Below are 24742 nucleotides of genomic sequence, written 5' to 3' on the forward strand. Positions count from 1 at the left end.
AACTGCCGATGAATAAAAGTCCCTGTTTTTCCCCAACAACAGTTGTAGTTCCTCCATTTTGTTGGGAAGTGAGCGCACGTTAGAGAGAAATATTCCAGGTAACGGTGTTCGTAGTCCACGCTGGCGAAGACGTACCAGCACCCCAGTCCGTTTCCCTCTCTTCCGGCGTTTCACCGCGTGAACAAAGGTGAGCGCACCTTTGACCAGAATGTCCAAAAATTCCAGAGCAGTAGGCAGAAAAGTGGGAAATAACTCCTCTGGTGTAGTAGCCCTGATGTTCATGAGTTCTTCTCTGGTGAGAGAGCTCCGGGTACCATCACAGAAGACCGTTTTAAAGCAAAAAACAAAACAAAACAATGCGCACCAACACGCCGAGGCGACCATCTGCGGCGCCATCTTGTTTGAAGGCATTCTGTTGAAGATCATCAACAGAATGCCAAGAGTGTGCGGAGCAGTAATCAAAGCAAAAGGTGGCTACTTTGAAGAACCTAGAATATAAGACATATTTTCAGTTGTTTCACACTTTTTTGTTCAGTATATAATTCCACATGTGTTATTTCATAGTTTTGATGCCTTCAGTGTGAAGCTACAATATTCATAGTCATGAAAATAAAGTCAACTCTTTGAATGAGAAGGTGTGTCCAGACGTTTGGTCTGTACTGTATATATATATATATATATATATATATATATATATACTGGATAAACCTTCAGGGACATAAATATGGTCATCCAACAAAGGCTGTACTGTAAGACTGTTGGGAACATCATAAATGTAACTACAATAGCTTTTGGATGGATTGGGAATATAAAAGCTCAAAATTTAGGTCTGACACAGTTTCAATATAGTTTCACTGTTCCAGAATCACTGATTTTACCATGGTTATTTATCATACCAGTAGTTGACCTGCAAATAGGAAAAATACTTAGAAAGGAAAAGACCCCAGAATGGGTAAAAGTTAAAGATTATTTGGAAAAATTTAAAGAAGACCTTCTGATATATACAGATGGGTCAAAAGATCCTAATAGTGGTAAAACAGGAGCAGCTGTGTATATCCTGCATTATAAAGTCATGATTAAAAGAAGAACAACAGACCATTTAGCAGTTTATTTAGTTGAATTAATTGCTATTATATTAGCTTTGAAATGGTTGCTTTCTGATAATGTTAAGGAGGTAAATAGATCTATAGTTGCATCAGATAGTTAAGCTGCAATTTTAAGTATAGAGTCTGGTAAATCTTGTAGATTAGATTTATTGTTTAATATATATCACCTTTTGGTCCAGTTACATAATAGAAACTATTCTGTTAGATTTGTCAGGATACCTGCTCATGTAGGAATCAAAGGAAATGAAGAATCAATGATATCATGATAATGGCAGGCATTTATAAAATATTCAAAAGAATGTGGGGGGTAATAGAATTAGGGATGGAAGTCGAAAAGAAGAAGTGATTATATCACGTCTTAGAATTGGTCAAACAGGTCTTAATAGTTCTCTTTTTCAGATAGGGAAACATGAAACAGGGACTTGTATTTATTGTAATCAGATGGAAACAGTGGAGCATATCTTATTAGAATGTAGCAAATATTCAGAAGAACGTCAGCATTTAAATTCGGTTTTAAACAGAGAGGGAAAAGCACTTTCTTTAATTAATATGTTAGGCGAGGAATCAAAATCTGTTAGAAAACAATTAATTAATTTTAAAAAAAATTTGGTTATTTAGTCGTATTTAAAGTATGAATATATATGTATATGTACTTACATATTCATACGCATACAAATGTGCGTGTGTATGGGTATGCACACTCAAACTCATCAAGTTCCCTGACTGTCAATGACATCCGCACTCCAGTCCGGTAGGTGGCGGTAAATGCACCTTAAGTTGGTTTGTCATCCGCCAATATAAAAACAAAAGAAGAAGAAAATGATGAAGAAAAAGTCGTAAATTGGCGGCATGTTCATAACTTTGTTTGCCAAGCATTCCTAAACGTTAGAAGAAGACAAAGAACAGCGAAGCTGATGAAGTTTTCATTAGAAATTAAGTTTTATTCAGACAGACGTTCCCATAAATAGTCTTCTTTGTCTTGAGCATAGCTACAGTTAACCAACGGCTTTACCATAATAGAGTAAACTGCTGTCAGTTTGAGACAGACATGACTTCACTGAACCTGAAAGGAGTGAACGTTAATTTCCCCTTCAATCCGTACGAATGTCAGAAAGACTACATGAGCAAAGTGATTGAATGTCTGCAGAAGGTAAGTCCCCATGAAAACACGAAGGCTTTCTATACACCGTACAGCTGCCGTAACATCAAGCTGTTTCCATGGTTTGATACTTAGCTAGCCGGGAGGCGGAACTTTACTGAGTATTAAACAGATGGTTTTAACAGCAAGAGCAAAGCAGTGAACTCCAGATCTAAATAGTTTAATAGCAACAGGAATAGGTAACCTTTTTTTCTAAGGACTAAAACTTTATTTGAAACAAGAATTTTACAAAACAGAACCATAGAACATATGCAAAAAAAACAACAGAACAAAAACAATGTTATTAAATGGTAACTCAATGATGACAGGACATATGTTGCAAACATTTAGAGGAATGCACATAATATTTACCATAGATTATAAACGAATTAGTAACAAACATTTTTTTGTCACTTTTGTCCCCATGCCAGACCGAATATATCTTTTTTTTCATAAGAAAATATTCCAGTCAGTCCAGAAAATCCCAAAATAAATGGAATAAGGTCTCAATATTTTTGCAAAAGGTTCACAAGTGGACTAGTTCCCAATGATACCTTTTAATTTAAACATATTTTACTGGGTAACAACTATGAATGAGTTTAAAATGAGTTTCTTTCATCTTGTTGTTTAGTAAGTGTTTTTAGGAAGCAACCATGTAAATATCCAGTTCATATTTTTAAAAACATTTAACCAGAAAAAGATGCAAGATGGAAAAGACACAGTCTCTCAGGAGAATATTTCTTATGCTTCTGTTGGTTGCTTTCTTGCTGATAAAAGGAGATCCCAGTGGTACTCGGGTCAAAAGATGTTGGCAGAACAACTTGTTTTTGTACATGAGGGACAGAAACAGGAGTACACAACAGGAAATTGTTGTGGAATTTTCTTATCAAAGTGGGTAGAAGTTGACTCATAACAAGAGAAAATCCGGACTTTGTCTTATAAGTTTTATTCAAAGGCATTCAGCGTTTGAAGACCCTGACACTGAGGTTAGTCAGTGAAACAGAGCCACGAACAGAAATCACAAACAGTATTTATACCAAAAATGAGGGTGTTATCTCAACTTCAAAGAGTTTTAGAAATATGGCCCCTAGACCCTCCCCGGGTCAGAGTTAACAAAGTTATTTATGAGGGCACCCATCTACCTTCCCTTGAAATATACACTTCAGGAAGGGTTAACCATAAAACTCTCCAGCATTTGAATTTAGAGTCCATCTGCTAATAAAAACAGAACACTAATAAAACACAGAGGTCAGAGGAGAGAGGTGAAGGGAATATCAGAGCACTTTAAAATAATTTTCCATTACACTCCTTTCTTCTGATTACAAGATAATCACATAACTAAAAGAAAATTCTACAAAACCATCACCCAAGGAAAAATGACCTCCACCAACCTGTTATCTGGAAAGAAAGTAGCTAGAGCATAAGTAGTATCAATAGGAACTGGTACCAAAAATGGTTGATCATTAATAGCACGTGAAATCAAACAACAAACATAACAACAATCATTTCTTATCTTCCTCACGGTTTGATGCATCAGTTGCCACCAGACATTATCAGCATGATCATAGTAGTCAGAAAAGTGATGAATCTCTCTTCAAATCCGCTGATGAATATTATTAGTCAGATTAACCACACATTGTCTTTGCTGTACCTTTCCCAAAATGAACACAAGAGTTATAAAAAATATTTGCAATACCAGTTATTAGCATCAGAACAGACTATCTTCCATTTAACTGCATCGTGACCTTGAAGTGGAATGTCCTTTCTTCTGGTACTGAAAGCAAACAGTTTTTTTTAAAGAAAACAAATTATAAACACAACTTAAAAAACAAAAAATTCTGCTGACTCTCCTGAGTGGCTTCAAGCTGCCCTGTTACCAGTCTGGTACAGGTGGGCGGTCGTAGGAAGCTCCTCTAGAAACATATTTAGAAACAGGAACTCTAACCTGCTGGAAGTTAGGCTTCCATAGTCCAACTGAACAACGGTGGAAATGAACACATTCAAATTTGTAATAATACCATAACGATAAATATCAAGCAATAAACATAAAAGTTAGATAAAAGTATCCGAGATTTCCTCCTCAGAGTCAGTCTCGCTGTTAAAGTGGGAGGAAAGAATCTCTCACTGTGGTGTGTGTGCAGTGAGGCAAATGACCTTATGATTTCTAACTTTCAGGCAATGCGATGGCCTTAAGTAGATTCTGAAATAACGTTGCACTGCCCAAGGGATTATTGTGCCCTTGTAAGAACAGTGTTCTTCAACCACCTCTTCAATCACTCGCCAGTGATCAGCTTACAGTTCTTTATCTTGTGGTGGTCCGCTGTCCTCACACCTTTCAGGCCGTGGATGATCCAGTTGGAAGATGACTTGTGTCCTGGAAGCCAGATGAAGCTGAAGGAGCTGGAGCTTTCCTGCAGCTTTCCTGCAGCTTTCCTGGGTGTCTAGTAGGATCTGATATGGGCCATTCCAGCGCCTGGACTTCCTGTGTTTTCTCCTAGATTCTCTGACCAGAATCCAGTCCCCAGGAATAAAGGACTGGAGGGTGGAAGTGGCTGTTTCTGGTAATGCAGCCTTCACCGTCTGTGAAACTTGAGAAAACACAGTGGACAGGTTTTGACAGTAAAACAACATCCTATCTTCACACTAAGATGTGGAAGAAAATTTTCTTGGCAATATCCCCATGTCCAAATTAGGAGACCTGCCACACAGCACTTCAAAAGGACTGAGATTTGCCTCTGTCCTTTGTCTCAATCTCACATAAGTGAGAACAATAGGTAGAGCCTTCACAACGCTTGGCTAATTTTCAATTCAAAGTCCCATTCTCAAACCTAAGTGCTTAACTACATGAACTTCATCAAAACATCCAACAAAATTCAAAGAATTGATCTTCTGACTTCACCTGATATACTAGCAGTGACCATCAGCTAAATATTCTGAATATCAAAAATGTGACATGATGTTTGAGGAAGGTCTGATTACAGGTCAACATTTCATAGTTTCAGAAAACCCACAAAGAATTTCAAAAATGGTCTAATCTGTGGAGATGTAAAATGTCACAAAAAATCAACACCATAATTTCAGAGAGGTTTTCAGAATGTGGTCTTAGGGAGCTATGCACCATTTATATAACAAAGTACAACGTTTCTCTCGCATTGCCACTAAGTCCTCACTGGAGATCTGAGCTACCCTTTTTCCCATGAGTGCTAAAACTTTTGGAACCCCATGTTACTTTATTCTGACATTCCCCTCTTCTGGCGCAGGGTCCAACCCCTGCGACAATCCAGCAAAAGTCTGAACAAAAATGTTTAGTAACCAAGATCACATAACCTAGAACCAAAGAAATGAATTCTGACATAACTATGTGTCACTATGAATTTAACGAAAGCAACATAGAGAAAATCCAGATGTTTTTTAACTGCAATTCAGTTCCATCAACAACTAAACACAAACTTTAGTTATTCAGTTTGTCAATGTTTCACTTAGAAATTAAACATATCATCCTGATTTGTCTTGTACAAAGATGAGTATTAGATTAATGGACATCCAATGTAATTTGGATGAATAAACCCTACAAATTGAATCTAATAAATAATTCCCACCAAGTATAAAGTCATGACTGATTCTTTATCAAAAATATATTCCTTACTTTTGCATATCTTGAACTGTCAGCTAGCTTAATGGCACCAGGGAAACGTTCAATCTAATAAATCACCAATGATTCTGCATGCAAAACTAATTCTTCAAACTAGTTTAAACTATTTCATTAACCTTTTAGTAATAAAACACATAAATCTAAAAGTCATCCTACATCCTTAATCATTATACAAAAAAAACATGTTTTTAAGGCAACAATCATTACAAGCATTTTGATTCTATTGTCTCTTAAACAATGTTAAAACTCAGGAAGGGAGGTGCTGAGCGTTACCATGACAACAAAGGCATGAACCAACCTGGTAGGTGGGCGGAGTCAGGCAGAACTAACCTCTGATTGACAGCCTATGGGCGGACCCACAGTTTCTTCATCCCATCCCACATTAGTGTAACTTAAACTGCTTAGCTATTAACATGCACCTACCTCAGAAACAAGCTGCTTCTTAACTCTCCTGAAAACTCAAAGTTTAATCAATCTGGGATTTAGAAACATTATTCTAAACATGGATTATTGTTTAATGCAACATATAAACAAACATTCATTCCAACAAAACAAAGACAAAACATCAGAGACAGACAAATGGCCAAATTTGAAGCTTCAAGAATTCAAAGACATTTTTAACAATCTCTTTTCAGAATATGTTTTCTCAGCCATATCTTTTAATACTATAATTGATCAATGTTGTTATGACAATCTTCAGGATCCTTTTTAAAAAAATGAGTGCACATAGTCCAAAAAATCTCAAAGTATTTAGAAGCACAGCAACAGTTTTCTCTTAAATTAATCCAAATTTACTGATGCTGAAACCTTTTGCTAATTCTTTGTACTGGAACTCTGTAATAATAACTACAATCCTGAGAGTTATTGTTATAGTTCTCTTTTTGTTTGACTCAATTTGATCACAGCTGTATTGCAGAATTTCAAGTTAAATGCAAAGAAGTATTTTAATTCAATTCAATTCAAATTCGAAGAAACTTTATTGATCCCCGAGGGGAAATTAGAAAAGTCAGCGTTGACATTTTTATGGTATACCCAAACTAAACAAAACTACAGTGTTTGACTTAATCAGAAATTAAGATAATAAGCTTGTCTCCAAACTGGACTTTTTCCCACATAGTGTTTCAAAAAAGAACAAACATAATTTTCTTTAATTTGGGCTATTTAAATTTTGAGAGTTGGGGAAAACTTATTACTAGAACCCCTCTTTAATAATCCAAATGCTGATAAATGTTTCAATATTTTATCTCTTAGTAATCTGAAATCACCTTGTGTACCTTTGTACTCCTATGTATTATTTTAATTTTTAAACCCTAAGAAATCAAACAAGGAGACTTGAGTTTGAGCCGACCTTCCTCTTACTGTTAAGAGAGCATTTATTTCTTTTCTTTTCCTAAAATGAAGGATTTTACTTGTCTTGATTCTGTTATAAAAATCCTAACCTTGGTTCCAAAACTAAACTCTTCAACCCCAATCTGTGTTCCCCAGAGAAGAAATTTTGGAGTATTATTGCATTTCAAAGTCACCAAAATGACTGGAACTCATCATTGACTTAGATCTATTTTAATAAGTAATCAGCCTACCTTTAATTAAGTATTATAATTTTATGGACCCAAAATCTATGGCTTACGGCCTTCAGGAGTCCAGGAACCACAAGTTGAGTACTACTGCATTGAACAATGGTGTTAACTTTCTGCAGAGATTGAAGGATTGGCTAAATATATTATTTCTGCTTAGACAATAATCAGATTTAAAATTATTAGTTCACAGCTCCTAATTTACCTCAGATCATATTTGCTTCTAACCCAGTTCATAAGAAGCTTCAGACAAACATTATGCTAAAAAGCTAAAAACAAAAACCAGATCTGTTTTAAAATAAAGAAAAAGCATCCTTTAAAACTTGATACTGTGGTGGAAAATAACTCCACGGTTCTGAAGGCCTTTTCACGCAAAGTCTTTTAGGAAGCATGAGATTAGTTTAATTTTTGTGTGGTACCACTGTCCAATCAGATTCTTTCTAAATAATCCAATTTTTCATACTCATTTTAAAGGTTTGTTTTACCAAGGAAAATGTGTTTAACAAAACCAATTACTCTCAAAAGTTTTAAAAGTTTTTAGCTGGTGATATCTTAGAAAACAACTAGTGTTTTAATATTTCTATGCAGCACAGAACTGATTAGGTTTCTCTTTCCTTCTCCAAAGGGAGAAAAAAGAACCTGCAGAACCAAACCTTTCATAGTTTTTGTCAGGACCTGATATAAGGTACAGTGTAAATCAACACGCTGCATGAATCAGAAGAGGGAAGAAAAAAACACTAATATAATCTCTTCCCAGCAGCTGCTGTGAAAAACAATGAATTTGTACTTTCCATAAGCGTCAGTTAACACTTGCGGACAAAAACTGCACCAAACTGGAAGTACTGTGTCAGAAACTGTATGAAGACCATCTGCAGTAGAACTAAGCCTGTTTTAATGAGGTCTCTACCCATTAGATTTATGGGATACAAAATCTGACAACAGAAAATTATACCTGAAGGAGAAACCCATCAGGTTTTACGCATTCGCTGGGTTTTAAAAATACTCCTTCATGAGATCTGTCCTGAGAATAACATAGAAACACTTAGTTACTGCTGAGTTTTGGAGATGTTGTAACTTCCTCTGCATTTTCATAACTTTTAATAACTAGAATAATTGACCCTGAATATTCCACGACGAAAGAGAACTTGCTTCTCTAAAAGAATTAACCGGAAAGTATCAAATGAGTTAAGTTATCACCCTTTTAAAGATACTTTTCTAACCCTAAAATAATATTTTAACCCGCTATATCTGTCAACGTCAAGCAAGCGTCACATGAGCAGCGGTTAATAAGCGTTCTTCATTGCAGAAAATAGGAAAAGATTTATGCAAATGTGTGTGTGTTTGTACGTTACCCCCATCAGTTTCTAAATCGCTCCAGTCAGACTGTCATGGCACACAGTCCTCTATCAGTCCAAAAAACAACCAGGCCCTTCAGGTCTGTTGGTGAGACATTCAATCATTCTTTGTCCACTTTAACTTCTCCAGGAGGGAGAAAGAAGAAACTTTGCTCCGGTTTCTCTTCTGCCCGCATAAGATGCTTTCAATATAAATCCAGTGTATCGCTCTTCTGGCTCTTGCAAACAGCATGGATCGTTGTCCATCTCAGTGGGTCCAGACTTCTTCTGAGCTTTGTTTTTTTTTCTTGTAGAAAGTCACACTGCGATTTTCAACATGCAGGAAGGCAGATCTCTCTCTTTCAGGCCGTGCTGGAGAAGCGTCTCTGGTGGAGTAGCCATGGAGAAGGGCAGGTTTCTAAGGTCCAGACTCAAAAACGCAGATGTTGAACTCAAATCCCATATATGTGTGTATTTGTGTGTGAGAGAGGCAGAAGAAAAGTTTAGTATAGGTTCAGATTTTGTACAAATATATATTATCAGTCAGTCAGTCAGTTGTCCCCCTGCCTGTCACTTCCTTCCACAACATGAACTATACTCCTTTCTAAAACAACTTTCTTTTCGCATCTCTAATGTCCCTTTTCACTTTTACCTTCTTTTCTGACTGATCGCAATATTTAAGACAAACAAAACTTCCTTCAGGAAAGTTTTAACTCTTTAACCCCTTAATTGATGCACTCTGTGCTTTTTAATATTCTTCTTATGTTTTTTTTTTTTTATTTTTCCATCAACTGTTTTACTTGAAACTTTTTAAACTATTTAACTTATTTACACTCAAACTTCCACGCTGTGAAAAACCAAACTTATCTTCCAAATTAAAGCACATTTAACACAATCATCCCCACTTTTTCCTTTCATTATTTTATAAATCAGAGTATGAAGAAGGAGACACCCCTGATGCCTCAAGGTTCCGGAACCATTTTTTTTTACCTGTTCAGCGGCACGTCTGCCCACTGGCTTTTCTCCTTTATGAGGTGTAGAAAATTGCTAAAAACCACCCGCAAAACCCTGTGTTTTGCTTTATCTTATTGTTACCAATAAGAACCTCCCTGCCATTTCTTTTGCAGGGTAACTGGGCCCTCAGCTGATGTCCTCCCTCTCGCAACTCTGGAACCTAATTAATTAGTTAGGAGATGATGGTTAATGTGTAATAAAAATAATAATATACATTATATCATACAGAGCAACTTCTCACCCAGATATATTTGAAGACAAATTGTTCGGATCTAATCAGCCAGAAGCCGCAGGCGGACAGGAGGACTCCCCTACCGTAATATGGAGGTGGACTGAGAACAACTCTCAGGCTGGCCAGGCGTCCGTGTCCCATCCTGCGGTCTCCTCTGGCACGTTAGATCCTGTTCGTGACGCTAAAATTGTTGTGGAATTTTCTTATCAAAGTGGGTAGAAGTTGACTCATAACAAGAGAAAATCCGGACTTTGTCTTATAAGTTTTATTCAAAGGCATTCAGCGTTTGAAGACCCTGACACTGAGGTTAGTCAGTGAAACAGAGCCACGAACAGAAATCACAAACAGTATTTATACCAAAAATGAGGGTGTTATCTCAACTTCAAAGAGTTTTAGAAATATGGCCCCTAGACCCTCCCCGGGTCAGAGTTAACAAAGTTATTTATGAGGGCACCCATCTACCTTCCCTTGAAATATACACTTCAGGAAGTGTTAACCATAAAACTCTCCAGCATTTGAATTTAGAGTCCATCTGCTCTAAATAACAGAACACTAATAAAACACAGAGGTCAGAGGAGAGAGGTGAAGGGAATATCAGAGCACTTTAAAATAATTTTCCATTACAATATTCTCTCAGCAGAACAGGAAATTGACTATGTGACAAAAATGCTGTTTGATTTCAACAGCAGACACAAGGACTATTCCTTTTTCAAATCACTTTTATGTTTATATTTAATGTAATTATTCCAGATTTTGTATTTTTAGGGTTAAAAATGTTTAAATAAATGGGACCAGCAGAGTAACTCATAGTAGTTCACAGGGACCTTTGAAATATTGTAGTTGCATCTTAGTAGAAAGGGCAAACTGTCAACTTTATTAAATTATAGATATAAGGGAATAGAATAGTATTCCAGCTAGAAAAGTGGTGTTGAGAGTGGAGGAATGAAGTACGTGAATTCCACCTTTATCAGTCTTATTCGTCAAAATATTTTCATCTATTAAGATGGTGTTAATTTCTCTAATAATTTTATCAATATTTGTGCACATTTGTTTGGAAACATCTAATGCCAGAGAGGGACACACCAGTCTGGATTAACCTTCAGCTGTAGGTTCAAAGAGATCTTTTAAGAACAGAGATATCAACAAGTCCAATCTTTGATCAACTGTTTTCAGGAGCAGATTATAAGTCTCTGATGATCTGATATTTTCATCTTAACAAATAGTCATTCCAACATATCCTAACTCTATTTTTATAGGGCTGCTGAGTAATGTACCTTACAGGGATGCTTTAATGGAAAGTAATTCCTATTAATTTATGTTCAAATTTAAACCAGAACCACCAGAGAAGCAGCTGATGATATGGTGATATGGTCAGCTAGCTGAGATATTGCAGGAGTCATGTTTGCTATGTTAATATTAAATGATAGCAAAGACAAATCTGAACATCTGTGCAGCTTCGACAATACCTCTTTTTAAATAGAACAATTATCTGATAGTTGCAGAGTTTTTATAGCTAGAAGCTTTTTTAAATGTTTCTGCAAAAGCTTCTACAGCTTTAAATATAAAGATGTCACCTTCTAATAAATCAGAGTAATCTATCAAATCAAATCAAACACTGATAGTCTGATATTACCAGGTATAAAACCAGACTGAGTTTATCAGGAACTTCCTCATGAGTATTTTTTGCAATACGGCCAGCAATAATTTCAGAATGATTTTGTAGTAAAGTTATTGGACACAAGAAAGAGGTTGTTATTGGAGTTTGTTTTCTGTGGTCTGTTAGAACACCTCGTGTCATTGTTGGGGGACGAGTTTCAGTTTTGGCTTTCAAGTTAAACTTGATGGAAGAAAGGTGATAGCTGCTGAAGTTAGCCCCTCTCTACCTGCTGATTTATTTAGCTTTAAGTTCATAGAATTTTTAATTGTAATTAAAGTGTCACAATTGTTTTTTTACTATCTTCAGAAATTTTCTTTTATATTTAATGTAATTTGTAACTATTTCAGTAGAACATGAGAATTTCCAAAAACAAAAACTGTCCACAAAAGGTAGAAATGCAAGTGAGATTCTAACTGATATTGTTGCTGAGTTTTACTTTTCTAATATAATAACTTACTTGGTGTGTTTTTGTTTATTTTGTTTTCAATAAATAAAAATAGAGCTTATCTCTTTCTTATTTAGGCATTTTTGCTTTGATCGTATATAATCTCCTTTGGCCTCGGAAATGCAAATATTATGGTAATTATTTTGGTCATGAGCAGAAACATTGTCTGGTAAAATATTATTTAGAATGATGATATCTTAAAGTGTCTCTGATTCTTGTTTCCTTTGTTCTTTTGCATCATCTGATCCAGCTTTCCTTAATATGTTTCCATATTTTTATATCTTAAAATTCCCAATTTTGACAAAGTAGTTCCTGAAAACACACAATTTTCCTATCATTTTTTAAAATTATTATTTAAATGTTTTTTTCCACTATCATTGAGTAAAAGTGAGCTGCTATGGTTCCAGTAAGGTTCCAGTATGCTGTGGCTTTAAAGTCATCACAATAACTGGCTTTGTGTTTTTCAAGATAAATGAGTTTATGGTCCAACAAAGGAGGTAAAATACTTTCCCAGTTCCAGTGAAGGTGGGACGTTGTGTAAAACGTAACTAATAACAGAATACATTGATTTGCAAATCCTGTTCAACTTACAAGTCCTTCTCAAAATATTAGCATATTGTGATAAAGTTCATTATTTTCCATAATGTAATGATGAAAATTTAACATTCATATATTTTAGATTCATTGCACACTAACTGAAATATTTCAGGTCTTTTATTGTCTTAATACGGATGATTTTGGCATACAGCTCATGAAAACCCAAAATTCCTATCTCACAAAATTAGCATATCATTAAAAGGGTCTCTAAACGAGCTATGAACCTAATCATCTGAATCAACGAGTTAACTCTAAACACCTGCAAAAGATTCCTGAGGCCTTTAAAACTCCCAGCCTGGTTCATCACTCAAAACCCCAATCATGGGTAAGACTGCCGACCTGACTGTTGTCCAGAAGGCCACTATTGACACCCTCAAGCAAGAGGGTAAGACACAGAAAGAAATTTCTGAACGAATAGGCTGTTCCCAGAGTGCTGTATCAAGGCACCTCAGTGGGAAGTCTGTGGGAAGGAAAAAGTGTGGCAGAAAACGCTGCACAACGAGAAGAGGTGACCGGACCCTGAGGAGGATTGTGGAGAAGGGCCGATTCCAGACCTTGGGGGACCTGCGGAAGCAGTGGACTGAGTCTGGAGTAGAAACATCCAGAGCCACCGTGCACAGGCGTGTGCAGGAAATGGGCTACAGGTGCCGCATTCCCCAGGTCAAGCCACTTTTGAACCAGAAACAGCGGCAGAAGCGTCTGACCTGGGCTACAGAGAAGCAGCACTGGACTGTTGCTCAGTGGTCCAAAGTACTTTTTTCGGATGAAAGCAAATTCTGCATGTCATTCAGAAATCAAGGTGCCAGAGTCTGGAGGAAGACTGGGGAGAAGGAAATGCCAAAATGCCAGAAGTCCAGTGTCAAGTACCCACAGTCAGTGATGGTCTGGGGTGCCGTGTCAGCTGCTGGTGTTGGTCCACTGTGTTTTATCAAGGGCAGGGTCAATGCAGCTAGCTATCAGGAGATTTTGGAGCACTTCATGCTTCCATCTGCTGAAAAGCTTTATGGAGATGAAGGTTTCATTTTTCAGCACGACCTGGCACCTGCTCACAGTGCCAAAACCACTGGTAAATGGTTTACTGACCATGGTATCACTGTGCTCAATTGGCCTGCCAACTCTCCTGACCTGAACCCCATAGAGAATCTGTGGGATATTGTGAAGAGAACGTTGAGAGACTCAAGACCCAACACTCTGGATGAGCTAAAGGCCGCTATCGAAGCATCCTGGGCCTCCATAAGACCTCAGCAGTGCCACAGGCTGATTGCCTCCATGCCACGCCGCATTGAAGCAGTCATTTCTGTAAAAGGATTCCCGACCAAGTATTGAGTGCATAACTGTACATGATTATTTGAAGGTTGACGTTGTTTGTATTAAAAACACTTTTCTTTTATTGGTCGGATGAAATATGCTAATTTTGTGAGATAGGAATTTTGGGTTTTCATGAGCTGTATGCCACAATCATCCGTATTAAGACAATAAAAGACCTGAAATATTTCAGTTAGTGTGCAATGAATCTAAAATATTTGAATGTTAAATTTTCATCATTACATTATGGAAAATAATGAACTTTATCACAATATGCTAATTGTTTTAGAAGGACCTGTATATGCAATTAAATTCACTACAAAGATGAGATTTTTATTGCGCAAACTGATAAACTTTATTGTTATTTTGCAAATATTCACTCATTTTGAATTTGATTCTTGCAACACGTTCCAACAAAGCTGGGACAGGGTCAACAAAAGACTGGAAAAGTTGAGGAATGCTCCAAAAATCCCTGTTTGGAAAATTCCACAGGTGATGAACTGGAAACAAGTGAGTGTCATGAAAAGAATTTAGGGATTTCATCATCTTTGGTCCATAATATCATCACAAGATTCAGAGGATCTGGAGAAATCTCTGCATTTCAGCGGCAAGGCTGAAAACCAACATTGAATGTCCATGACCTTTGACCCCTCAGGAGGCACTGCATGAAAAACTAACATCATTCTGTAATGGATATTACCATGTGGGCCCAGGAACACTACAGAAAACCATTGGCTGTTAAAACGGTCCATCACTACATCTACAAGTGCAAGTTAAAACTCTACAATGCAAAGCAGAGCCATTTATCAACAACACCCAGAACCGCCGCGGGCCTCTTTGGACCTCAGTTCATCTTAAATGGATTGATGCAAAGTGGAAAAGACAGCATCTGTGTTGGTATGGGTTGTGTTAGTGCCGATGGCATGGGTAACAGGCACATCTGTGATTTCACCATTAATGCTGAACGGTACATCCAGGTTTTGGAGCAACATCTGCTGCTATCCAGCATTGTCTTTTTCAGGGTTGTCCTGCTTATTTTAGCAAGGCAATGCCAAGCCACATTCTGCATGTGTTATAACAGTGTGACTTTATAGTAAAAGAGTTCTGGTACTAGACTGGCCTGCCTGCAGTCCAGACCTGTCTCCTGTTGAAAATGTGTGGAGTGTTATGAAGCATAAAATACGACACAGGAGACCCTGTATCAAACAAGAATGGGAAAGAACTCCACCTACAAAGCTTCAACAAATGGTGTCCAAAGTTTCCTTATTGTTGTTAAAAGGAAAGGGGATGTGAAACATGATAAACAAGACCCTGTCCCAGCTTTATTGGAATGTGTTGCAAGCATCAAATTCATAATGATTGAATATTTTCAAAACGACAATGAAGTTTACCAGTTGGAACATTAAATATCTTGTTTTTGTAGTGGATTTAACTACATACTGTATAGGTTGAACAGGATTAGCAAATCAATGTATTCTGTTTTTATTTCTGTTTTACACAAGCCCAACTTCTTAGGGTTGGGGTTGCTTTCATCATTTTGATCAGGAACAAACCACAAGTTAGTTCCTTATCTAGATGAACCAATTTTTTTTACCAAGTTAAATCTATTTTTAGGATTTCTTTTTGCCTCCGTACATCTTCCACACCAACAGTACACTCAAACCTTCTAAGATCGTATTTCTTACTGGGGGAAACTGTACATTGCATCATTACAAGAAGAATTAAAATCTCGTCCCAACCTAATAATCATGATATGATATTTTTTTAGTTAAACAATTGATTTAGTTACTTAGTCATTTGTAAAATACTTAATTGTCTTTTCTGGTGGTGTGGCCATAGAAAGAGCTCATCCTTCAGTTGAGAATGATACATCTTTGCTAAGTTATGTTAAATTGTGGCTCCAGCTGATTCATAAGAACCATACCTGTTTAATCAGTTTATGTTATGTTTGATTTAAAAAAGAAAAAAAAAGTGTTTCTCATCTTTTCCTGGTGGGGAAAAAAAATCTAATACAGTCCTATTAGAACCTGACCCACTTGAAGCAGCCCTGCTAGATCTGTTGCAGTTCTGGAATTTCCTAAAGATTGATTTTAGTTTAAACAAACATACTGAACCACAATTAATTCTCTTTTAGACAGAAGTAAATAGATCTTAGTCAAGAACAGATTTTAGGATGATGACTCAATGAATTGAATCAGAACACGTGATTGCTGAAGACTCTGATCCCTTATGTTATATAGCCAGTTGAGTTAGCTAACTCAGCTAGCTTTATTAGGAACTGAGCTGCCAGCGTTCTAACTTACCAAAGTGACAGCTTTATCCCATAATATTGTAAAATCCTCTGTGGTGTTTTAAAAAGTATGGTGTTTACAACTTATTCTTTTGAAGTAAGAAGAGCAGAATAACCCAGAGCTGGTCTCTAGATTGTCACATTACCTGAAGTACTTTTGTTGTTGTTTTATTAGAGTTAAAATGGAATAAAGAAAATTTTAACTGTAAAATATAAAACTTGTATGTCTGGTTTCTTGTTGTTTCCAGAAAGAAAATGGGGTTCTGGAGAGTCCTACAGGAACGGGTAAAACTCTATGTCTGCTATGTGCATCTCTGGCATGGAGGGAGCACTTCAGGGACTCCATCTCTGCTAGCAAGATAGCAGACAAGCTGAAAGGGCAGGAGATGTTCCCAAACACACCGCTGGCTTCCTGGGGGACCGCCGCTACTGACGGGGACAAGCCAGGTATGTTGGTTTGTTTTCTTAGTGTCTTTAAAAACTTAGAACTTCATGAAAAGTTTGTTTTTGTCCCTTATTCCAAAAAAATTAAAATCATATATAGATTCTTTGTACAGAGTGAAATATTTCGAGCCTTTATTTCTTGTCGTCTACATCGTTGGGTCTGGTGTCTCTCATCTTCCTCTTGACAATACATAGTTTCTCTATGGGGTTCCAGTCAGGCCAGTTTGCTGGCTAATCAAGAACTGTAACTCCATGGTCATTAAACCAGTTTTTGGTGCCTTTGGCAGAGTGGGCCGGTACCAAGTCCTACTGGAAGAGGAAATCAGCATCTCCATAAATTGTATCAGCAGAAGGAAGCATGAAGTGCGCTAGAACGTACTGGTAGATTGCTGCACTGACTGCAAACCTCAGAAAACTCAGTGGACCAACACCAGCAGATGACATGGCACACTAAATCATCAATTACTGTGGAAACCTCAATCTGGACTACAAGCAACATGGATTCCGGGCCTGCCTTCTCGTTCTCCAGACAGAAGACTTGAAAAGAAGACTTTGGGGGCAATAGAGTGCATGACCCATATACGAAGGCTTCAGTCCTCAACATAGCCAACATGGGTTTGAGTCCCGACCCTGAAGACCTCTGCTGCATATCTTCCCTCTCTCTCTTCAGCCCATTTCCTGTCTGCCTACTTTGGAAAAAAAATAAATAAATAAAGTCCACTGTAACACACAAAAAAGACAAGATAAGAGGACTTTGGACCACTGAGCAACAGTCCACTTTTTTTTTTTTTCTTACCCAGGTAAGATTCTGGGGTTGTCTTTGATTCAGGAGTGGCTTAACCTCCCTGTTGTGGGTGTCAGTGACTGTTTTCTGCACATCTGTTCAGTCAGCAGTCTCCCCATGATTGTGTCTCCTACTGACCCAGACTGAGGAACCATTTAGAGGCTCAGCAAACCTTTGAGGTGTTTTCAGTTAATTAGCTGATTAGGGCAAAACACAATGAGTTTCTAATATTTAATTTTCTGGGACAATGAATGTTTGGTTTTCATTATCAGTAGGCTATAATCACTAAAATTCCAAGAAACAAAGGCTTCAATTATTTCTCTGTGTGTGATGAATCTGTATAATAAATGAGTTTCACTTTCTGATGTGGGTGACAAAAAACGGAACGTTCCCAAGATATTTCATAATAATGTTCCTGGATGAATAGGCACTGGCCAGTAGGAGCTTCTTAAAGTATGATCATCTTGAGTTAAACCAATCAAGGTTTCATGCTAATTTAAAACTAACATGTATAATATAATCAATTCAGTTCAATTCAATTCAGTTTATTTATATAGCACCAATTCACAACACATGTCGTCTCAAGGTTCTTCACAAAAGTCAGGTTCATACATTCCAGTTAATCGTAACCATTGAACAGTTCAGTCAGATTCAGTTATTTATTCAAATTGGATAAAAAGTTTTTCTATCTAAGGAAACCCAGCAGATTGCATCCAGTCAGTGACTTGCAGCATTCACTCCTCCTGGATGAGCATGTAGAGACAGTGGACAGTCACTGGTGTTGACTTTGCAGCAATCCCTCATACTGAGCATGCATGTAGCGACAGTGGAGAGGAAAAACTCCCTTTTAACAGGAAGAAACCTCCAGCAGAACCAGAACCAGGCTCAGTGGGAGCGGCCATCTGCAACGACCGACTGGAGGTTTGAGAGAACAGAGCAGAGACACAAAGAGAACAAAGAAGTACTGATCCAGGAGTACTTTCTATGGGAAGGAAAAGTAAATGTTAATGGATGTAGCTCCTTTAGAGTATGAGATAGAGCACATTCAGTTAGTCATAGTAAAAGCTCAGCCAGTAGCTGTGTCTAGGAGAGAGAAAGGGTTAAACACTGAAAGATAGGGCCAAGTGGATCATCTGTAGAAGGTGAGCATAAGGTTGTTGCCAGCAGACGCTTGTACGATGCCCCTCTCCAGAAAGGTGCCACAGGTAGACACAGTCAGGCCGGATGTAGCTTCTAGGAAGAGAAAAGAGAGAGAACATAAAGTTAAAAGCTGAAATAACAGCAAATAATGCAAAATTGGAGAGTAGTGTGAAAATGTAGCGAAGAGGGTGAAAGTGGTCATTATGTCCTCCAGCAGCCTAAGCCTACAGCAGCATAACTACAGAGATAGCTCAGGATAACCTAAGCCACTATAAGCTTTATAAAAAAGGAAAGTTTTAAGCCTGGCCTTAAAAGTAGACAGTTTGTCCATCTAGAGCCCACTGATGGTCATTGTTATACTAAAAACCACAACGATTGGGATACATCTCTCTGTCAGATTGACCATAACCATTGGAAAAGAGAGGGGGTCATACAGGTAGCAGAAATGGAGGGTGTGTTTGCACCTCAAGCATAACTGAGCCGGTTTAGGCTAAACCTGACTCCCCCTTACTCCAACCAACAGGGAGGGAAGAAGACGGAGGTAAAAAATAAGGAAGATAGCTCAGGATAAACTAAGCCACTCTAACTATAAGCTTTATCAAAAAGGAACGTTTTAAGCCTAGCCTTAAAAGTAGACAGGGTGTCTGCCTCACGGACTAAAACTAGGAGCTGGTTCCACAGGAGAGGAGCCTGATAACTAAAGGATCTGCCTCCCATTCTACTTCTAGAGACTCTAGGAACCACCAGTAAACCTGCAGTCTGAGAACGAAGTGCCCTGTTAGGAACATATGGACCAATCAGATCTCTGATGTATGATGGAGCTAGATCATTAAGGGCTTTATATGTGAGGAGGAGAATTTTAAATTCTATTCTGGATTTAACAGGGAGCCACTGAAGGGAAGCTAAAGTAGGGGAAATGTGATCTCTCTTTTTAATTTTCATCAGAACTCTTGCTGCAGCATTTTGAATCAGCTGAAGGCTTTTAACTGCATTTTGTGGACATCCTGATAGTAAAGAATTACAATAGTCCAGCCTTGAAGTAACAAATGCATGGACTAGTTTTTCAGCATCACTCCTGGACAGGATATTTCTAATTTTGGCAATGTTCCGGAGGTGAAAGAAGGAAATCCTAGAAACCTGTTTAATATGGGATTTAAATGACATGTCTTGATCAAAAATAAAACCAAAGTTTTTTACTTTATTACTGGAGGTCAATTTAATGCCATCCAGGTTAAACGATTGACTAAGCAGTTTCTTTTTTAAAGACTCCGGTCCAAACTTCTGTCTTGTCTGAATTTAGAAGCAGAAAATATAAAGTCATCCAACTTTTTATGTCTTCAAGACATGCTTGTAGTCTATCTAACTGGTTGGGATCATCAGGATCTATGGATAAGTAAAGCTGAGTATCATCAGCGTAACAGTGAAAATTTATTCTATGCTGCCTGATAATTTGACCTATTGGAAGCATATATATAGTAAAGAGAATTGGCCCAAGTACTGAACCCTGTGGTACTCCACAATTAACCCTGTAGTTTAAAGATAATTTATCATTTACATGAACAAACTGGAATCTGTCAGACAAATAAGATTTAAACCAGCCTAGCGCTGTTCCCCTGATCCCTACAGCATATTCCAGCCTTTCTAAGAGAATTCTGTGATCGACTGTATCAAATGCAGCACTGAGATCTAACAGAACCAGTACAGACACAAGTCCATTATCTGAGGCCATAAGAATATCATTAGTGACTTTCAGCAGAGCTGTTTCAGTGCCATGATGAGCTCTGAAACCTGACTGAAACTCTTCAAACAGGTCATTGCTGTGTAAATGCTCAGACATTTGATTAGCAACTATTTTCTCAAGAATTTTAGATAAGAATGGAAGATTGGATATAGGTCTGTAATTTATTAAGTCATCTCGATCAAGCGAAGCTTTCTTAAGCAAAGGTTTAATTACAGCTACCTTAAAAGCTTGTGATACATATCCATTTACTAAGGATATATTAATCATATCTAAAATGGGGCCGGTAATCAGAGGGAACACTTCCTTAAATAATTTGGTTGGGATTGGGTCTAACATACAAGTTGAAGGTTTAGATGAAGCTAATATTTCTGATAACTCAGGAAGTTCCACAGGATCAGAACAGTCCAAACACAGATCAGGTTCTACAGTTACTTCCAATGTTGTCTCACTTGCTGAGGATGTAGTAATCATCTTCAGGAGTATGTCAAAGATTTTCTTTTTAATAGAATCAATTTTAGTTTGGAAGAATCCCATAAAGTCATGACTACTGAGAGCTAAGGGAATGGATGACTCAACAGAGCTATGACTCTGTGTAAGTTTTGCAACTGTACTAAAGAGAAACCTAGGATTATTCTTGTCCTCTTCTATTAATGATGAGAAATGAGCTGTTCTGGCTTGGAAAAGTGTATTTTTATACAACAGTAGGCTATTTTTCCAGATTAAGTAGGAATCCTCTAGGTGTGTAGAGCGCCATTTTCTCTCCAATTTTCTAACATTGTGCTTTAAAGTACGCAGCTCTGAATTAAACCAAGGAGCTAGCCTTCTATGAATAATTACCTTCTTTTTTAAGGGGGCTGCATTGTCTAATGCACCACACAATGATGAAGTAACACTATGAACAAGATAATTAATTTGTGAAGGGGCAGAAACAGAATTATTGCCCTCTACTGTGTTTTTCTGTGATAATGAGGAAATTAAAAGTGGAACAGATTATTTAAAGGTTGTTACAGCATCGTCTGATAATGATCTACCATAATAAAATTTTCTTTCAGGTGTGGAGTACTCGGTTAAATTAAACTCAAAGGTTATTAAAAAATGGTCAGACAAGACAGGGTTATGAGAAAATATTGTTGTGTCTTTACACTCAATGCCATATGTCAGCACAAGGTCCAGAGAATGAAGACAAAGGTGGGTAGGTTTGTTAATGTTTTGAGCAAAACCAATTGAGTCTAAGATAGCATTTAAAGGCTATATTTAAGCTAACACTTTCAGTGTCAACATGCATATTAAAATCCCCCACTATAATAACCTTATCTGTATTTAACACTAAATCAGATAAAAGGTCTGAAAACTGATCTAAAAATTGAGAGTAAGGGCCTGGTGGACAGTACAAAACAACAATCTAGCTGTTTTATTTAAAACTGTAATGCTGCAATATTCTTACTGCTGCTAGAGTAATGTAACATACTGATTGTTATAATGGTATTTAAAGCATGTATTTATTATTCTTGATAAAATGTCCTTAGCAAAAACACAGAATAAGTAGCTGCTAAATTAAGTATTTTTAAAGTTCTATTTTTTGGCTGTTTATTCTATCATAGTGTAAAGCAGATTTAACAAACTAATATTAGCTGGTTAATTAGTCAGGCTACCTGCTTGGTTAGCCAGCCTGCAGACAACTCCCTAATTGACATGCTGCTTGGAGCCAATTTGCTTTAAAGGGAACATGTCATGCAAGATCCACTTTTTCAGCCCTTAATATACATTTTGTTGAAGTGTTGTTGGAGTGCAGGAAAGTTGAATTTAGTCTCTCCAGGTGCTGCGTAAATATCTTCATATTCTGCTAGGTTCATATTTTTCTATCTGTTTAGTTTTCTCTATTCTCATGTTATTTCAACTACAACATCACAGTATTTGCTACGGAACAGCTAAACAAGGTCATGGACTTCCAGCTGACCAATTTCGTGTACCTGCCATTTTTATTTCTCGCTGCAATTTTGTAGTCCAAGCTCAAGTATGCCGTAGCTGCAGGCGGGTAAATGTTCGATTGTTGGGTTTATAAACCCACAATTAATCACATCGTTCACCAGCATCAGAACCTCTTCAGTGTTGGGACCACAGCCATGGATTCAACTTTAAAACTCCGGTACAAACTTTTCTGGAACTTTCAAAATAAAGTGCATTAACCTTCTTCCGGCACAGTCAGGAAACGGGATAACTGCGGACTTCTTGTGACGTCACTGTCCAAATAAAAGCACAGCTCTTGCTACATCCTGCGTCTTCCACACGGCCTCCAGAGGGAACGGATAGGGGGGAACAGCGCGCTAATGTCTCTTTGCTGGCAAACAGACATAAACTCTAAAAACTGGATCCAAGGGTGTCATAAGATCACGCGATCATATGCACAAGTTAAGTACTGATGAATTACTGTTGAAAGAATCCGATATTTATTCATAAAAGGGAAATTAAGGTATAAGCATCGCTTTACTTTCTCTCTGAGGCCTGCAGTAGCAAACTGTGCTCCAGAGTTCCCTGCAGAGACACGGTCTCTACAAGCCGAGTCTGAAGGAAGGACAACGGCCCTGCATCACCGTGGTTACGGTAATGTGCAGTTGGTCGGGGGACAGCAGTGTTACCTTTGATTGTTTAAAAGTATTTTTTGTAATTGTTCTACTGTGTATTGATACTGATATGTTCCTGTAATAATTCTTAATTTTTTGTTCTGGTCTTGAGATAGATTCTAATATCTACTTCAACTTCAACCATGACTAGCAAATGCAAAACTAACAACATAAAACAAATGTTAACAGTCCTGCTGTAAATACCAGCTTTGTGAAGGTCTTAAAATCATTTTGTTCAAACATCTTGATTCAGCTCTTATTATTTTTAAGGACAGAAAAATTAGATATTGTTACCTTTGTGGTGTTTTGTATGCAACATGGTTCAGCAGTTCATTTGAGCCATTCTCGTGTGGTTTACCTGGAAAAGAACAATAAAAAATGATTCATCTTCACCATCTAAACCCGCCATGCTTGCAATGAGCTAGCTGCAGTTAAAATACAAGCGAGTTAACATGCTTAATTAACTAAAGCTGGCGATATGAAATATTATTGCTAAACTGCGATACAGAACACTCATCTGAAGCTTCACAATAGCAAAATAATTTTGTATTTTCATCAACTTCCCGTAAAAAATCCTTCCGAAACACTGAGAATGAACTACATCTATTGCTGGAGCTGCTGGTGTTTGGAAATATTAGCAGCTCCATGACCCCAGTGACGTCCGCATTCCATTCTTTCTATAGAAGTCAATGGGAGTGTCGTAACTCTCTCTTTCTATGGCGCTGGTTTTAGCATAGTAAAGAGTTTATTGATTGAAATATGTTTGATTTGGAGTTGACTTATTTTTGTTAATAAATTCTTGTATTTTAGGAAATTGTGTGAATTCATTCCATGTGTGTGCAGAGTTTTTGTTGTTCAATAATGTCAGAGCTTGTCTCTCACCTTTCTATTTTGTTCTAATACCATCGCCTTACTGGGCTGGTATTCACAGGACAACCCTTAACAGACCGAAATATTATTTGATAAAATATTAATATTAAATAATATTCTCAGATTCATAATCACAACATCAGAGTGCCTGGTTTTATTTTTCATTAAAATTTTCTCACATCAGTGGTGAAATTCCTCTTCATCTGCATGAAGCACTTCAAGGAAGAGTGCCTCAGCAACCTCCACCAGTATCACCAGTAATCGTTTGCTGGGAGACTTCTAAATCTGAATAATAATACGGGGTCAGTTCTTTCTGCGTATGTAAATGATGGACAAAGCAGTAAGCTGCAAATAACGCTAAAATGACACTAAACCTAATTTTAGACGGGGCTGCACGGTGGCGCAGTTGGTAGCACTGTTGCCTTGCAGCAAGAAGGTCCTGGGTTCGACTCCGGGCCGGGGGTCTTTCTGCATGGAGTTTGCATGTTCTCCCCGTGCATGCGTGGGTTCTCACCGGGTACTCCGGCTTCCTCCCACAGTCCAAAGACATGCCAGTTAGGTTAATTGTTCACTCTAAATTGCCCTTAGGTGTGTGAATGAGTGTGTGCATGGTTGTTTGTGTGTTGCCCTGCGATGGACTGGCGACCTGTCCAGGGTGTACCCCGCCTCTCGCCCATAGACTGCTGGAGATAGGCACCAGCTCCCCCGCGACCCACTATGGAATAAGTGGTAGAAAATGACTGACTGACTGACTAATTTTAGACATGAATTTATTGTGTGTGACGTCCTGTCCATTAT

The 24742-nt window shown here is 37.7% G+C and overlaps 1 protein-coding gene across 3 annotated transcripts in view; it reads left to right on the forward strand.

The window, feature by feature from the left end:
* The first annotated feature begins 1899 nt into the window (after positions 1-1899).
* rtel1 (regulator of telomere elongation helicase 1) overlaps positions 1900-24742 on the forward strand; it is a 62026-nt gene continuing 39183 nt past the window's right edge. The window contains exons 1-2 of one of the 3 annotated variants that reach the window (XM_047365572.1): positions 1900-2256; positions 16593-16791. In XM_047365572.1, coding sequence (XP_047221528.1) covers positions 2155-2256; positions 16593-16791 — 301 coding nt within the window. In that variant the 5' untranslated portion in view covers positions 1900-2154. Of the gene's footprint in view, positions 2257-16592; positions 16792-24742 lie in introns of those variants that run through there. The other 2 variants (XM_047365563.1, XM_047365581.1) reach the window with 2 other exon arrangements.

The sequence above is a fragment of the Girardinichthys multiradiatus genome, chromosome 1, assembly GCF_021462225.1.
Source record: "Girardinichthys multiradiatus isolate DD_20200921_A chromosome 1, DD_fGirMul_XY1, whole genome shotgun sequence".
Lineage (NCBI taxonomy): Eukaryota > Metazoa > Chordata > Actinopteri > Cyprinodontiformes > Goodeidae > Girardinichthys > Girardinichthys multiradiatus.